General features: G+C 40.5%; 2 protein-coding genes across 2 annotated transcripts in view; one reads left to right on the top strand and one right to left on the bottom strand.

The window, feature by feature from the left end:
• The window catches only part of Rarres1 (retinoic acid receptor responder 1), a 35,514-nt gene extending 32,732 nt beyond the window's left edge, over positions 1 to 2,782 (top strand). Inside the window, exons 5-6 of the mRNA XM_036189298.1 lie at positions 1,875 to 1,937; positions 2,044 to 2,782. Of these exons, the coding sequence (XP_036045191.1) occupies positions 1,875 to 1,937; positions 2,044 to 2,193 (213 nt within the window). The 3' untranslated portion in view covers positions 2,194 to 2,782. The remainder of the gene's footprint in view (positions 1 to 1,874; positions 1,938 to 2,043) is intronic.
• Positions 2,783 to 7,777: 4,995 nt separating this feature from the next.
• Gfm1 (G elongation factor mitochondrial 1) overlaps positions 7,778 to 16,950 on the bottom strand; it is a 46,368-nt gene continuing 37,195 nt past the window's right edge. Inside the window, exons 14-18 of the mRNA XM_036189879.1 lie at positions 15,393 to 15,555; positions 13,718 to 13,862; positions 9,336 to 9,496; positions 8,261 to 8,314; positions 7,778 to 8,124 (exon numbers count right to left, since the gene is read on the bottom strand). Of these exons, the coding sequence (XP_036045772.1) occupies positions 7,993 to 8,124; positions 8,261 to 8,314; positions 9,336 to 9,496; positions 13,718 to 13,862; positions 15,393 to 15,555 (655 nt within the window). The 3' untranslated portion in view covers positions 7,778 to 7,992. The remainder of the gene's footprint in view (positions 8,125 to 8,260; positions 8,315 to 9,335; positions 9,497 to 13,717; positions 13,863 to 15,392; positions 15,556 to 16,950) is intronic.

Genomic DNA, 16,950 nt, shown 5'->3' with positions numbered 1-16,950 from the left:
CCACTGAGCTACACACAGTCTGAGCCCTACCCAGTGGGTGGTCTGAGCAAAATAGTTTATTAAATGAAACTGGTGTTCTACTGCTTATGTCAAGTCCAGCCCCTTTTTACCTAAAACTTGAAAACTACCACAATTTTGTTTTTTAAAATGCTGCTTTGAAAGCCAGGCATGGTAGCCAGCACTTGCCTGTAATCTCAGCACTTAGGAGGTGGAAGTTCAAGACCTGCCTCCTGCTCCAGAGTTCCAGGCCAGTATGGACTACATAAGACCTCTCAAAAATACACACATTAAAAAATATGCTATTTCCAAAAGCAGAATACGAAAGCACTGCCTTGAAAAGATGTCTGTAAGTAAAAACAATTAAAAAACATTTAAGACTACATTATAAAGCCAGGCCTTGAGAAATGGTAGAGGTGGCAGCAAAGTCTGTGGGCGTCAACAGGGGTCCACTGGTGAGCAACAACTTGGGAAAGGTCAGCATTTCCTTATGAGGTAAAGTCACCAAAATGAAGGCCAGGCAAGGCCAAACCCACACCTCCAAATGAATTCCAGACTGACAGAGTTGTCTCCTTGCATCTGTGGGGGACTTAAAAGTCCCACACATTCTCCCGCAAACTTTATCTCCAGGGTGCCTACCTGCAATGCAAAGGCTGTATCAATTGTGTTACTCTGATTTGTTTGGGGAACAGCAATGAAAACGGCCCAGACATTCGGAACTTATAGTTTCTATTCTTAACTGGTTGCACACATGGGGACAGAGCCCACAGATTCAGAAGGCTAACTGGGATAGGAAGTGCTGGTAACTGATTCTCTTATGAAAGACAGTCTTCCCCAGTGAATTTCGAATTTGTGGCTTCTGCCTCAGATGTTTGCATACTCCTGTGTACACTGCCAGGCTGGAGAGAAACCTACCCAATAATACAAGGAAGTCCCCATACAAGAACAGTCCACTTCTGATTCACCTGCCTCTTTCACATCTTCTACAGCCCCCTTCTCACCGACTGCACATGGCTTGTGAACATCTCCATCCATATAAAAAAAGCAAGGACAAAGCCTAAAATCAAGTTCCTTTTTATTGTCTTTTTTTTTTTTTCTGGCTCTTTCATATTCTTTAGTAGTTTTACTAAAAACTTGGTAGAAAAGTAAAGTTATATTCCAAAGACTGAAGGTTTTAAAATAACCCTATTTTTATTATTAAAGAGAAAAATCACCTTGATATATGAAACTAAGAAATATGAAAAAGGAACTAGGCAATTGACTTATTAAAATGAATAGAAAACAAGTAAATAAAGGGTGTGTGGACCAATGCCCTCCTCCCAGAACATACCTAACATACTGGATTTAGCACAATGGTTAGCGACATCATGGGAGCACTTTAATACAGCATGTATGGTGTGGTGGCCTGGGGTCAGACCTAGGTTTTAATCCTGCAAACAGGAGAATCACATGATAAGATGTATCGATTGCCAAGAGTAACATCTGGCCCATGGCAGGCACCGTAGAAATACAGTGTTTTCCCCTTGTCTGTCAGAGAGGAGCAGGGCGGACCTATCCAAGGCACATGTACAGTACCTAGATCACTAAGGTTGCCAGGAGATTCTGCTTATCCTCACAGACTTCAGCCTTCTACAAAAACCATCAATGCCAGAGGGGAAAAGTTTTAAGGACAGTCAACCAGACGACCACAGAACTGAATGAAAAACCTAACCAGAATCCACGACATCGCTAGCTTGATCTGGAACACCGCAAGGGTGTTTCAGCAGCAGCCGAGTTAAGTCACCCCCCCCCCCAGGCACACACGACGCAGCCTCGCAAACCCCAAGCTTACCAAACCCACGGTGCCTGTGACGCTAATTCTGTCTTCCCTCCCCTAGAAAACTGACGATGCCGGCATCGACTTTGATTTTACTGTTCTGCTTCATGAATTCTCAACACAGGTAAAAAAAAAAAAAAAAAAAAAAAAAAAAAAAAAAGCCATGTGTGTGCCAAACTGTTCATATTCCAAGTGTTTCAAGTTACAACATTTAGATCTTTATTTCCTAGGAAATCATCCCCTGTCGTATTCACTTGTTCTGGTACCCTGGCAAACCACTGAAAGTACAGCACCACTGTCAAGAGCTGCCGAGCCCAGAAGAAGCCTCCGGAATGGAGGAAGCATCAGCCATGGCTCCAACCGAGCTCAGTAATTTCTAAAGAGAAAAGAGCGATCCGCTGCTATCATATCCCCCCACCCCAAAAAAAAAAAAAAAAAAACGACTCCACAGGCCTACTCCATCACTCCTGCATGAAAGCAAAGGTCCCGGTGTCCCAGCAACTTAGGCAGGCCTGTGGTTACAGGCAAGTGTTTCCCACCAGCTTGGCCTTGGTGTTTAACTAGGAGAGCAGATGCACACGTACCTATCTGCCCAGGGCTCAGTGGTCGGAGCACACTGCTGAGACGTTGCGCAGATGGGTCGACAATTGCTTTGGGGAAGAGTTTCATCTCTGAATAATTTTGGATACAGTATCGCTATTTCACATTGCTAAATTGTTCCTACTTATTATGCCAACGAACATTTTGTCAACAAAAGTAAATTGCAGGGAAATATTAACTGCGAATTTCAGGCAAGCATTCCCTTTTAACTTTGAAATAAATGTTTGCATTTCTAAATAACAAAATGTGTAAGCTTTTGTATGCACAGCAAAATGTAGGCTCACCTGGAACTACATCAAATCCCACTACTGCCTGATCAAATCTTACAAACAACACGGCGTCTCACGTGATAAAGCTGCAGACACACAGTTAAAGAAACACTGATCTAGCTCGGAGTATACCAAAATATACTTATATACTTATTTATTTCTTTATCAGGACAACTCAGATTCAGTGTTGGTGTAAGTAATCAATAAAAGCAAACATAATATGTAATAATCAAATTCAGCAAAGTACCTCCTCAAGGCAGGAAGAACTGATCCAGGAAATGTCATCATCTGCCTCTCACAATTATTAAAATTTAATGGAACACTTATGTCACTGTCTTAAACCCTTGAGCCAGGTCCTTGGCCAGTAACTGATTAGGGGACATCAGCTTCAAAATAAAAAAAGCATGCAGAAGCACCCACATGATGGGTGAGGTTATGTCCTCATAGAGGCTGGAAATTCAGTCAATGCACCTAAACACCCAGCCTGACAGTACTACAGAATTTGCTCCTGTGGCTGCAGAACTGTGTCCTGCTGCTACTGTCCCAAACTTCCAGAGTCTCATACAGTCTATTCCTTAGCTAAGGCCCAAATTGTCCATATGGTTTTCCAGAAAGAATGTCATTTTGATTCACTGTCCAATCAACTACTAAAAATGGAGTTATTACACAGTCTGCACTTAGATAACAGTAAAGTTTACACTTCAGAGGAAGGTTTTAGGCAGGGACACTTAACAAAATAGCCAGAAGCAGATCTAATTGTGTATTTTTTTTCTGTTTTAAACCCCAAACTGTTGCATTTACCTCTCCAGTACCCACTCCTTTTAACAAGTCCTAAATCCTCTGAATAATCTCTTAAGGGAATCAGCAGCTCTCCACCTATGCAATAATGAAGACAAAGTACTTTTTCTAAACACCCAAGAAGCAATATGTAATGATTACATTGAGCCAAAATCAAGCCAACAGATAAATGTTTCTAACTGAAGTTCCATGAACAATCTTTCAAAATAGATCCCATGAGCGTTGCCTAGACTGTAACACCTTGCTGTCCTGTAATCTCTATCCATTCTTTACTACCCTTCTAAATGGTATCTCAGCTTTCTCCAAGAACTTACTTTCAAAAGATTTCTCATTACGCTTACAACTGGTCATACTTCAGACAGTGAACCACAGACAGACTGACTTTGCTGTAGAGCGTGAAGAGGTATTGTCTGCAGCAGTCACAAAGTTAAAGCGACTAGACATTCCTCAGTGTCTTCATCAGGACATCTTTTCTATCATGAACTCTGAGATTGTGAGCTTGATTTAATTAACATTGATTGCACTGGCTAACAACAGAGCAAGGACTTCATTTGCCTTAGCATAAAATGAAAACCTGAATTCCCCAAGCCCTCTTTCCATTAGCAGTATAAAATCTGAGTCACCGAGCCAGTGAGTTACATTTACCATCACATTCACCTAACTTCTAGGGAACTTTCAGTGTCTTAGGATACATCAGAAATAGTACCAGGATTTTGTCTGCCATTTCATTCTCTTCTACTCAGTTTCAATTTTTCCTACTTGAATGATAGTTTTTCAGATAGCACACATGGTGGTTTGAGTGAGGATGGCCTTACAGACTCCATGCTTGGCCACCAGGGAGTGGAACTATTTGAAAGGATTAGGTGTGCCTTCAAGGAAGTGTGTCACTGGAGGTGGGCTTTGAGGTTTCAAGGGCCCAAGCCAGGCCCAGTGTCTCTCTCTTCCCGCTGCCTATAGATGCAGATGTAGAACCCTCAGCAACTTATCCAGCATCTTGTCTGTCTATGTGTTGCCATGCTCTCTGCCATGATGATAATGGACCAAACCACTGAAAACTGTAAGCCAGCCTCTAATTAAATGATTTGTTTTATGAGTTGCTGTGGTCATGGTGTCTCTTCACAGGAATAGAACAATGACAAAGACAGTTTGTTTGAAGGTCAGTTGAAATGTCTATATTTGGACTTGAATGTTAATCTTTCAAGAAAGACCTTATAGTTCATCACACTGACTTTTCTCAGTTTAGAAAATTCTGGTCAGTTCTGTGACCTTTCCTAGCTTTCAAAACACAAGTCTCAGCCACCATGCTTTCCAGCCTACATAAGAATGGGTAATTGACCAGAACGTTCTCTAGAAGTACAAGTAGGTTTCTTCAGTGAGGCACTGCTAAGTTAGCTGAAGACTTCAACTTCTCATTCAACAATGTATAGTTTCAACAATGCAAAGAGCCACTTTCTTCAATGGAATAGTTCTCCTTCCTGGTGGCTGCCAAATTTAAGATTCATATGTTAAAATATTAAAATATAAAAATTCCCAACTTTCAAAACAGATTCAATTCTGTTGACTCACAAACTACACAATTAAGCAGGGAGGAAAAGAATAACAGAAAACTGAACTGCATTTCTTCAACGTCGGTGATCAGCTGAAGGAACAATAGCCCGACTGTAATATCTCACAAAGGAATATTGGTATTATACATTAGAACTACAAAAAAAAAAAAAAAAAAAAAAAAACCTTTAATTTCATGTCTTAGGCCTATGTGCAGGTGACATTGCAGTCGTTAGCATCAAATGCATACAGGAGTCAACTGCACACGTTCAGAGCCCCACTACGTAGAGACGGGTCCTCACTTAAGCTCCAGGGAATTTTTAACTGAGTCAGGAAGAGGGCAGCCATGCAGCAGCTGCTGGTGCGGCCTCTCCCCAACACAAGCTAACACTTTCTTTCAATTAGCTAAACCTACCCTTTCTGATAGTAGTGTCAAAATCTTCATTTATTAATACCCACATTAATCTTTTCCACGCTGTAGGCTTTGTTTGGTTGTTACCATCCATCACTAATCTAATGAGTTAGCAACAGATGTGGCTGTTCTTGTCCTAGGGGATCCTGTTCCATTCATGCTCCTACGTGGATCCATGCCATTGCCTATGAAATGCTGCTGATGGATTAGATACCCAGGAGAGACATAACTTCTTCTCTTCCCTTCTTCTTCCTCTTCTCTTCCTTGCACTCCCCGCCCCCCACCACCTTCTCTTGAAAGGAGGTCTTACTGTGTATCCCAGGCTGGTCTTGAACTCACAGAGATCTACCTGCCTCTGCCTGATGGTATAACTAGAATATTTAACAAATTAAAAATGCACTCAGTTTTATCCATTTTTTTTTTTTGACTATTCTCAATATCCAGAGACTGCATTAAATTCTGTGGCAGTATTTCCTTACTGAGGATGTACTCACAGTACCAAAAGCAAACCACTTCCAAGGTTTGATGCCATGGTACAGCCACACACATTCATGGAGCTAGTGAATTGTAACCACAGGATCTATTTGAAAACTTAAGGAGCATGGTCTTCAAAAACTCTATCTTTATGTTTTCTATATCTTACAAAGGAATATTGGTATTATACATTAGAATTACAAAAAAAACCCTTTAATTTCATGTTTTAGGCCTATGTGCAGGTGACACTGCAGTCATTATTTACTTTCACAGGGTTACAAGAGCTAAATTAGATAATGCATCTAATTTCAAAGCAGGCAGGCAATTTAGATCTTTTTATCCTAGAATTCTAAAATTATCAAGTCTACAAATAAAGGCAAAAGCTGCACAAGATGTCGCAGGCCTATAAAACCAGCATTGCAGAGGTCAGAGGTGGCAGTGTGTGTGTGTGTGTGTGTGTGTGTGTGTGTGTGTGTGTGTGTGTGTGTATAGGTGGAGAGCAGGAGTTCAAGGCTAGACATGAAAGTCTGTCTAAAACACCCACAACTTATTCCTATTATCTACTTTTATTGAGTAAAGATAACAGATTAGGGTATATATGTGGCATCAGAAGTTTTGGAGTAAAAAATTCTTAAAAGTATAAAGCCAACTAATTCTGAAAACAAAGGCTTACATTCAATTTCTCAATTTCAATGAACATAGGCCAAACTCTAATTACTCCACTGAACTACCATGTATCATGAACTGAGCAGGCAGTAACCCTACAAATCCCACTTTATCAGAATCTAGGAATGCAAATTAGGAGAACGTAGGTAAGGTAATAAGTAGATAAGCTCCTTGTTCTTGTCTAATACAAGACTGCAAACAACACTGTCCTCCTAACGCAGGTGGTTACAAGTGGGCAGAAGCCACAAACAGAAGCCATTTGCCATCTTCACTCTTAATAGAAGCTGAAAATGCTCTCTAGTAAGATCGTGATTCACACATGCCTCATTAAGTGACACTCCAAGAAATGTCATGATGTACAATGTTTACACTCATAACCTCAACAGAGTAACTTCTAGAATATGAATGCATGCCACAGAGACAATGAACAACTTACTTGAGAAGTAAATCACTGAAAATTATTGAGTCTTGACTATAAATGGAAGAAGCTACATGGCTATTCTGTACTGTTTTTTCAACTTTTCAGTATGTTGAAAACTCTTCATGATAAAAAATGGAGGGAGCTGGAGAGATGGCTCAGTCGTAAAATGCTGGATGAGTAAGCATGAGGACCTGAGTTCAATCCCCCAGAGCCCATGTAAAATCAGCCGGGCACGGCACATACCTGTACTCTGAGTGCTGAGGAAGTGGGGGTGGGGGCGGGGCAGGATGATCCCTAGGGCTTGTGGTCACTCATACTCGAGCTCCAGGTTTAATGAGAGATGTTACCTCAAAACTAACTTGGAAAACAATAAGAAAGACAACCTCTGGCAGGTACATTCACACACAAAAGCACAAATGTTCATACACGAGCACATGGGAACAGGGGGGCATGTACCCACAGTCCTAGCACATGCACACAGGGGTAGGGGGTATGGGCTGCATACCCACAGTCCTAGCACATGCATTCAGGGGTCGGGGGTATGGGCTGCATACCCACAGCCCTAGCACATGCATTCAGGGGTGGGGGGTATGGGCTGTGTACCCACAGTCCTAGCACTTGGCAAGAGGACTATGAATTTTGAGGTCAATCTGGGTTACACACATAGACCTTGTCAAAAAAAAATTGCAAATTTAAATATATTCTAAGCTGAAATCATTCTTTTCTTCCCTTAATATTAAATATTTCTCTTCTTCCCTTAAATAAATATTAAAATATACTTCAGCAATAATCAATTTTATTTAAGGCCTTTCATTAAACAATAGTCAATACAGTTTAAATATATACATATAATCATCTTTGCATATACATAGACGCTCCTGACCGAGGAACAGCAACGGTTCCTAAAAGTTTTCAGCCATCTGGGTTCATCCTACTGGAATCCATCATCTCTAAATCTTTAGTCACATAGTCACTGCACTCAAAGTGAGGAGAGTCAGTTCTTGGCTTTTCCTTTCTTTACAGGGAGTTGACCTGTAGCTTCCAGATACTTATTAATGAGGTCTTCTTGTGTGGCTGGTGAGCATGGCTGGTATCTGCAGTACTCCATTGTGTACTCTCCTTTTCCCTACAAGTTCGAGAGAGAGAGACTTGCTTACAACTTTCAGCAGGCAGAGTCCAGCTTTCACAAGTGGGATTACTTTGCAGGGCGCTCTCCTGAAGGGCCCTGAAGTGAGGTTTCACCCCACTTTAACATTGCTTACCTCTGTGCACGACCTAAGTTCAGTGGAATAGCCAAACATATTATTTAGGGGAACCTAAAAACAAACGTAATAAATATTTTAGCACCACTTGTTGAAAAATATTTGAGGAAAGTATGAGGATGCATTAGTCAATGTAATGCCTTACAGTTAGTTTTCTATTGACAATTTTGGTTTAAAAGAATCAAAAGCCAGAGTAGCTGCTGTTGTATCCCAGGTAGGAAACCCTATTTGAAAATTATTTAACAGGCATAATTAGTCCAAATCTTTAATTTCAGAGTGTATACCACTGATGCCCTTCCCTTCTCCTCCCCATACCACTGTCTACCTCCTTCAGTTCAGACATTCCCAAGTGTTTTCTCTGTGGAAATGTTAATGCGTTTCTACTGTGTACGTGTGTATGTACGTGTGTGTGTATGTGTGTGTGTGTGTGTGTGTGTGTGTGTGTGTGTGTGTGTGTGTAAGTGTGTGGTGCTGGGCACTGAACCCAGAAGCTCATGCATGCCTGGCATGTGCTCTAGCACTGAGCTGCACCCAAGCCCTGCTTTGAGTACTGACATGATGCACTGACAGCAAGATCTTTCCAGAGGTGATGATCTATCTATAATGTGACCGATACCGTCTCCTCCATGAGATTTAAGTTAAGACAGGATACAGATCAGGGAATTGAATACTAATCATATAACACAATAAAGCAGCTACACAAAGAAGGTTACAACAGGGAAAAAATAACTATACATCTAAGAAACAACAAAGTCACCAAAAATACATAGCCAAGATATAAAGAATCTTATTCTTGGCTTTTGTATTTAAAAGTTGGCTTATAGAAAATTACACAAATTGCCACAAAATATAAGCTGCAAATTCAAAGCAAATGCTTCAGCTTGCTCTACAATTTCCAAAACCAAAGCTAACTGATTTGCTTCTGTGGCTAACAAAAGCAAGACAAATCTATAACCCCATGAGGCTGATGCACCAGGATTAGCATGAGTTCCTTGCCAGCATGAGCTACAGTGTGAGAATGTATCTCAAAAAACAAGACAAAGAAACCTGGGAGACCATCCATGACCATACTTACATCTGCATACAGGGTGAAATAGTCCTCGATCCCATCCTGCCCTGTGATTACTCCATGTCGCCGGTTAATTCCTCCTATTACTGTTCCCTGAAATTCATTTGGAGCTATAACTTCCACGGACATAATAGGTTCAAGAATACATACTGTGGCATTTGCTAAGGCTAGGTTTAAAGATAAAAAACAAAAAGAAAAGTTAAGAACACCAGTTGTTAAACTGAAATTCTCTCCAGCTCTATGAGACAGGTGGCACTTGCCCAAAGGAACACAAGCGACAAGCTTCAAACCTCCCCCGACTCATTTTTTTTATAGTATTAATGATAACAGTTATCTATGTGGAAATTCCAAGAGATAACATTTCATTCTGGTGTTACTACTTCGATTAGCATATTTTTAAAAATCCATAGATCTCCTTAAAAGTGCAGAGCACAGAAAACATCGATAATCAAGTCCTGCACTATGTGAACTACCCAGCTCTGCCACATCATCTCTTTTTTTTTTTTTTTTTTTTTTTGTCAGAGGTGAGGACCGAACCCAGGGCCTTGCACTTGCTAGGTAAGTGCTCTACCACTGAGCTAAATCCCCAGCCTGCCACTTCATCTCTTACTCCACATACAGACAAGCTCTGAAGTGAGTCCAAGGGAAACCCACTCTTTCTTCCTAGTCCTGGGCGCGCGCGCGCGCGCGTGCGCGTGTGTGTGTGTGTGTGTGTGTGTGTGTGTGTGTTATCACAGGAGAAGGTGATTGAAGAAGGCTTTCCTCTTCTAGGCTGAACGATCCCACTGCCTGCCTGAGACTCAGGTTTTAGTTTCTGTCCTCTAACACTCTACTGCCTCTTTCTTCATCAGTAACTAAAAACTATCAGACTAGCTGTTAACAGTCCCTTTAATGTGAAACTCATTGTGTATTTTTTTTGTCCCATCTAATACACAGCTACTATGCTTCCTAGTTACAAATACTGACTCACATTTATGGAGGAGGTAGAATACAACTTCAAATATTTGCACTTAATTTAGTAGCTTGCTAGAACAGAATGTTTAGCCTCAGACCAGCTGCACTGTCCCTAAATAAGAGCGTCTACGCAAAACACAGGAAAGACAACTACGAAGCTGTTTTGTTTGAAAATAACCATAGTTTTTCCAGAGGCATCTATCTGTTCATAAGGAATTAATTAGCAACAGTTCTCGTATATTTATATAAGCACTTCTAAAGACACTACAGTCTTAAGTGCAGTAACTATTAGTGACAATGTAACACACACTCCTCAGTACCAGTCGTGGATTGGCACTGAGACCTCAACTAGGTACCAAACTCCACAGATGTTCAAGTTTCTATGCCATTTTTAAAATGTCGCAGTATTTGCAAATAGCACTCTTAAAATTACCTATAGATCCCAATACCCAATTCAGTCAAAGTCTATGTAATAGTTTCTATTAACAACATTGGTGAGTCCCTACTTCAGCCCACTAGTAAAAACGCTAGCATCAGCAGTCCAGGTGCTTAAGTGGCTGAATGAGGAGGTAGTCAAGGGCTAAGACTAGTCTAGGTTTAACCTTAAGCTCTACCAAACTAGTATGTCAGCTTGGGTTATGGAATTAATTGCTCTGAACTCAGTTCTCTCAGCTCTAAGGTCATTGTGAGGACAAACTCTCACGTACTCAACATAACACAGCATATATAAATGTTATGAGCAACAACCGAGGTGAACACGCTGGGAAATGAGTGGCATGGCACCATGCTGAGTCAAAGGCAACAGAACAGGAAGAACTGTATTCAGTGTGCCTAACGTTTGTATGTTTGTATGTATACACTCACATGTACATTAGGTACATATAGGCAGACTGGGGAAGTTCAGGTGATTGCCTGTTTCTACACAGTGAGGAGAAGAGAAAGACTTGAACACAAAGCCTGGCATGGAACGGCAAGAGATCCCAGAACAGACTATGCCGGGTTTAATGAGCTAAGGACACAATTCTGCTATGTTTAGAATGGCCTGACAGCCAGTGTTCGGGAGAATACGCATGGTGTTCTCTCTAAAAACTGCCTATGGGGGAAACAGCAACACTCACATCCACAGAGCCAAAGCGGGCCAAGAACATCTGGTTTCATATTTCAGTTTTAAGTTACATACATCACTGATTCATCTCTGAGGCAAGTTCAAAATTTGGTTTACACTGGAATACATGAGAATCTAACCTATCTTCTGATCTTACACTATATCACATATTTTACTACATATAATAATAGGCATAATAGCCTACGCATACGCTGCTTTAGTACCGAGCTCATTTAGCAAGCATCACTTACTCCAGAGCCCTCAGAGGGCATTCAGTGACATGTATGTGTCAGTTCTTGTATTGCTTGGTGAGAACTTCCTGACCTTGATTTTAATTACTTAATTAATTTGGGGTAGCCCTGGCTGTCCTGACTTGTTTTGTACACCAGGCTGGCCTCAAACTCAGAGATCTGCCTGCCTCTGCCTCCTGAGAACTGGGATTAAAGGCATCAAATTTTAATACTTTAAAACTTTCTCCTTTTCAGGACTTTAAAAATCAATCTTCATTTTTATTCCAAATCTAATGCCTTTTATTTTTAAAATTGCATTCTAATTTTGCCAACTATTTGCATTTATGGACAAAATGTAGTTTCATATATATATATTTGTTTTTAATCATGAAGAAATAAGGATCACATGGAGAAACCCCAAATCAGTTGTTTTTCATGCTAGCACCTTGCTTGGCTGCACAACTTAGTTTAAAAAAATAAAATAAAAAAGTTCCTATTTTGATTATAATCCAGTTTTTCCTTTGTAAATCCACTAGGTAATTACTCATTTCAGCTACTTTTTCATTGGTATATGTGTATATTATAGGTACATACATCCATACTTACTTACATTTAAATATAGGAAGAGTTAAAAAGGATGAAGTTATATGTTAATTGATGTGCAGATAATTTCTTAGCTTTATCTAACTTCTATTTCAGTGAAATTTACAAACTTCTAATCAAGAACCGGCATAAAACAATTAGTGCTTTTAAATTTAATTGTATTTCTGAAAAGTATTAATGTGATTTAACGCTTCACTTAAGATGTGTTAAAGCAGTGAACATTCAAGGTCACAAGGTAGACAGTCAATCTGAGCTATGCCTAAGAACATCCACATCATTTTCTTTTCTTCAGGCTGTCCAAATTCCTGCATCACAGACTGCAGAGTCTGTTTAATATGCAGCTGATTAAAAAAAAAAAAAAAGGCGGATCACTCTTCTTTTCTACAACTAAAAACTAGAATATAATTACTAATTTTAAATAAAATAAGGAATTAGCAACTTAGTCTAGAAAACAGCAGCCCTCCCAGACACTGCCTAGGGTTAACCACAGATGCAAACTGAGACCAAAGGGGGTTCAGAAAGCTCAAAATTCATAGTCAACAGAATTCTGGTTTACAGAACGCATAGGAAATCATGATTAAGAAATATTAGTTCTCTACTGCCTATTGTTATTCTCTTTAATGGAAATATTTTTGAAATGTTTTATGAATCATAATTTTGTTACATAAAGACACTTATGCACACTGCTAAGGAACTGACAAATACCAGATCTAGATAAGGGGACAGAGAAAATGGAGTTTCTGGCTTTAGGATAACTGTGGGACTCTTTTTGCTGGATTCTGATGTCAAACAGCCTTTTGTCTTGTTTTCCACCGCCCTGAATTAAAAGCAAAGAATCAGCAGGCTGGAGATATGGCTCAGAGTTTAAGCACTGACTGCTCTTCCAGAGGTCCTGAGTTCAATTCCCGGCACCCACATGGTGGCTCACAACCATCTATAGTGGGATCTGGTGCCCTCTTCTGGCATGCAGGGGTACAAGCAAGTAGAGCACTAGTATACAGAAAAACAACAACAAAAGAGAAGAATCAGGTATGCCTGCCTGCAACTGTATTATGCATAAAGTTTACTGAATTCTTTCAAAACACTTTTTCCATTCTCATAATAAAGCCTAACAGCTTAAAATGTGATATATGAAAAAATTACTTCCAAATTTATGAACTCCTTGACATTTAAATAAATGAGTAAAAATAACATGACTAGTTAATTTATCTTCATAATACTTCTTAAGAGTTCTGAGCATTTGTCTTCTCTATTAAAACCAGAACTTCAGATGATATATGAACTTAAACACATTAAAAATAAACATTCAGAAAATTGAGAACAGGGTAGGCTTTGATATTTGCAAGAAAGAAAACATGATCATCTCCCATCACGTCAATCTGTACGCATTCATCCCTTACCTACCATGCCCCCCCACCCCAAGTTCTGGATGAAGGAAAATACAAACAGTGCTGCTTTTGAGGCTGCGATGGTTTCCCAAGGAAGACACAGCATACCTTGTTTAAGTGCACCTTCTCCAGCTCGGATGAAAGAGATTTCATTGGAATCAACCATGTGATGGGCACCATCTTGCAGAACAAACCGCAGCCCAGAAAGCTTGTGACCAGAAAGAGGGCCCTTTTCGCAGGCATCCAAAAACCCCTAACAACAAATGAATGTAACTGCAATGAGATTTCACTTGCAGAGCATTACCCAGAATTCCAAAGCAGGTTATTGCTCAGAAATGTAATGTTCTTAAGATACATGCTGTCTTTCACTTCTCAAAAATTTTCCGAGTAAGCTGGGCATTTAGATGAGCAATCCTGGGGGAAAGTACAGTGCTGAAGGTGTGAGGGGCTGGAGAACGAAGCTAAGGGCACTCACCATCACTGCCCCACAACCTCCACTTCAGGAATTACTTGTGGTTCACACTCCCTTACAGACACAACGAGGAAAGGCAGGAAAGGCAGACTAAGGTCACCAACTTTACCAAGCACATGTGTGAGCAGTAGCTGGGGCTTGAGCTCCTATTACGGACCTATCACTGCTTTGCTGTACCGGCAGAGCACATCATAAAAATCACTGCGTAAAGTTGCATGGTCTTGTTAAGAACTAGAATTAAAGGAAATTCACTTTTCCAAATGTAATTCCCTTTTGGAAAGACAGCTTCATTAAGGTACAATTTACATACAACAAACTGCATATGTTTAAAGAGTACAGTTGACAAGTTTGCAACTCATTTTCCGTCGCTTAAATACTTCTAGAAATGCCTCCAATTCAGTCACACAGCGGATTATATTTCTGACATTTCAAAACTGTAAACTCTGTATGCTAAAAAATATGTAAATTCTTCTTCTCTTTCTTCTGTGAATTTTGAAGACATCTGGTATTTAGAAGTGTGCGAATAGCAAAGAATTATCTTAAAATAAGAGTGAAATACATTACCAACAACAACCAAAATCTATTACCACTGAAACCAAAATTATAACCTGCAGTTCACAAGATAAACAATTGTTTAGCGCAGCCTTAAGCAAGTAACAGGCAAACAAAGCGGCTTTGACGCTTCTGAGTGTGCACAGCTCTCTGCACGCTCACACATACAACCGTATCTGGCCTCCAGATTTTTGAAGGGTGTGTGCAAGTGGTTTACTCCCAATTTAACTAGTTCTGCCTGGAGGAAGTGGCATACACCTCTATAAAACCACAGCACTCGGGAAGCAGAGGCAAGCAGATCTCTTGGAATTCCAAGCCATTCTGGGTTACAGACAGACTACCTGTCTCAAAACAAACAAATGAAGCAAAGTAGCTCTTCGTTTATCAAGAGCACATTCAGCCGCAGCAAGAATGCTGTAGAACAGTATCCAGGTGCTGGGAGTCTTAACAAACAACTGTTCCTGCATCAGCACACACAAAGTCCTAACCCCTAAAGACCATCATAACTTTAATGATTACAATCAATGCACAGTATCAATTACTGAAGAGTGATCATACACATGATGAACAGAGCAGCCTGCCACCATTGCCACGGCATGTGTTTACAGCCCCTGGACTGAACTGCAGGTTCCAGATAGAAAGCCTGACAGTCCCTAAAGAAAGATGGTTAATTAAAAGGAACCATGATAGACACAAACATGACAGAACAGATGACCTGCTTTCAAACAGAGACGACCGCCAGAGTTCTGTCAACAGTACCTTTTCAACTGCAGGCACAAACTGCTTGGGAACGTTGGCCCCGAACGTTTCATCGGAAAACTCCAACTTAGTGTAGTCCTCTGGGGCCAGGGGCTCCAGCACACCTATTACTTTTCCAAACTGGCCAGCACCACCCGACTGCTTTTTATGGGTAAAATCAAACCTGCACATGATTCAGGAAAAAACAAACAGAGCATTAGTAATCAGCAAAATGAAATAAACTCCCACTAATTTACACAAAAACCCACGTTTCATGTATTTTGTTTACTTTTTCCTTTGACTATAATGGCCATACTATGAGATTTATCATAGGAGTTATTTAGAAGAAATTCTTCTTTTCTGTTCTTACTCAGGGGTGAAAGAGGGGCATACCACCTAAGTAATCGAGTTTTTTTTTTGTTCTTCTATAGGCTCAGTCTAAGGCTTCCAATAACCTCCATTCCAAAGAACTCATCCAGTTCTGGAATGCTGCCCTTCCATGTCACACAATGTAGTAAACAAGGATGGTTACTTGGAAATAAGAACTCTGATGGCTACAGTTAATCTATTTAGGCAGTTTTTACTTGATTTTACTATTTGGCGTTACAGACATAGGTAATTTAAAGGGAGCACCAGATATAATAATTAAGACCTGAAAATGATAATGACGAGCATAAAAAAGGATTTCAAAAAGAAATGAACATAGGTTAGTGTTTATGTCAGGCACTAACTTGATGGAGCAAGCATTTCACATGAATATCAAATGTGGAGACAGTGCACAGGAGGCTATGTCTGAGGAGAAACATCTGACGTGCACAGACCACTTGCCAGCTGCTTCTTCCTTTAGCTGCTTCTTCCTTCAACCTGAGACTTTCAGAGGACAATCACTTTCGAAAGTATGTACGACTTCTGCAGGCGGATCTACAGATATTAATGGGTAAGTCTGTGAGTGGCCTGGAAGAAGTCAATGTAAACAATGGCAGGAGATGAGGGCCTGGAAGGGCAGACTTCCTAAAGAGGCTAAGTGTGAATGTGCTTGACTAACTGCCTTCTAATAATCCTCCAGTGGCCAAGAGCTTCAGGATGGGCTGGGAAACCCCAGAGTGAAAACTTGATTTCCCCAGGAGGGAAAAACATCCAAGAAGCAAGAGAAGGGAAGCAGAGGGCAGAACACAAAGCCACCACAGAAGCACAGCGGAGGGTTTCCAGGTGTGGACACCAAGGCCCTGTCAGGTACTCAGAGTTCTCTGAGGACTGGGCATTTTGTGTTCAGTCTAACAACAACATCTCACTAAAACAGCGGAGGCTGAAGAGATGGCTCAGCAGTGAAGTGAGCTTGTCGTCAAGTCTGACAACCTGAGTCCACCCCTGGGACCACATGGTGGAAGCAAAGAACCAGGTCCCACAAGTTTTCCTCTGATCTCCAAACTCCAGCCACAGCACACACCCCTGCAGCCGTACAAGTACAAAACAAAAGAAAGTGTGCAAATTTTTAATGAAGAAACAGTCTGCAACTGTGCTATATAGATTAACTGGCCACTTTGACTTTATATTTATACCCAAGTTACAAGCTACAGTA

The sequence above is a fragment of the Onychomys torridus genome, chromosome 6 (assembly GCF_903995425.1).
Source record: "Onychomys torridus chromosome 6, mOncTor1.1, whole genome shotgun sequence".
NCBI classification, from domain to species: domain Eukaryota; kingdom Metazoa; phylum Chordata; class Mammalia; order Rodentia; family Cricetidae; genus Onychomys; species Onychomys torridus.
This window is presented reverse-complemented; position numbering and strand designations above follow the sequence as displayed.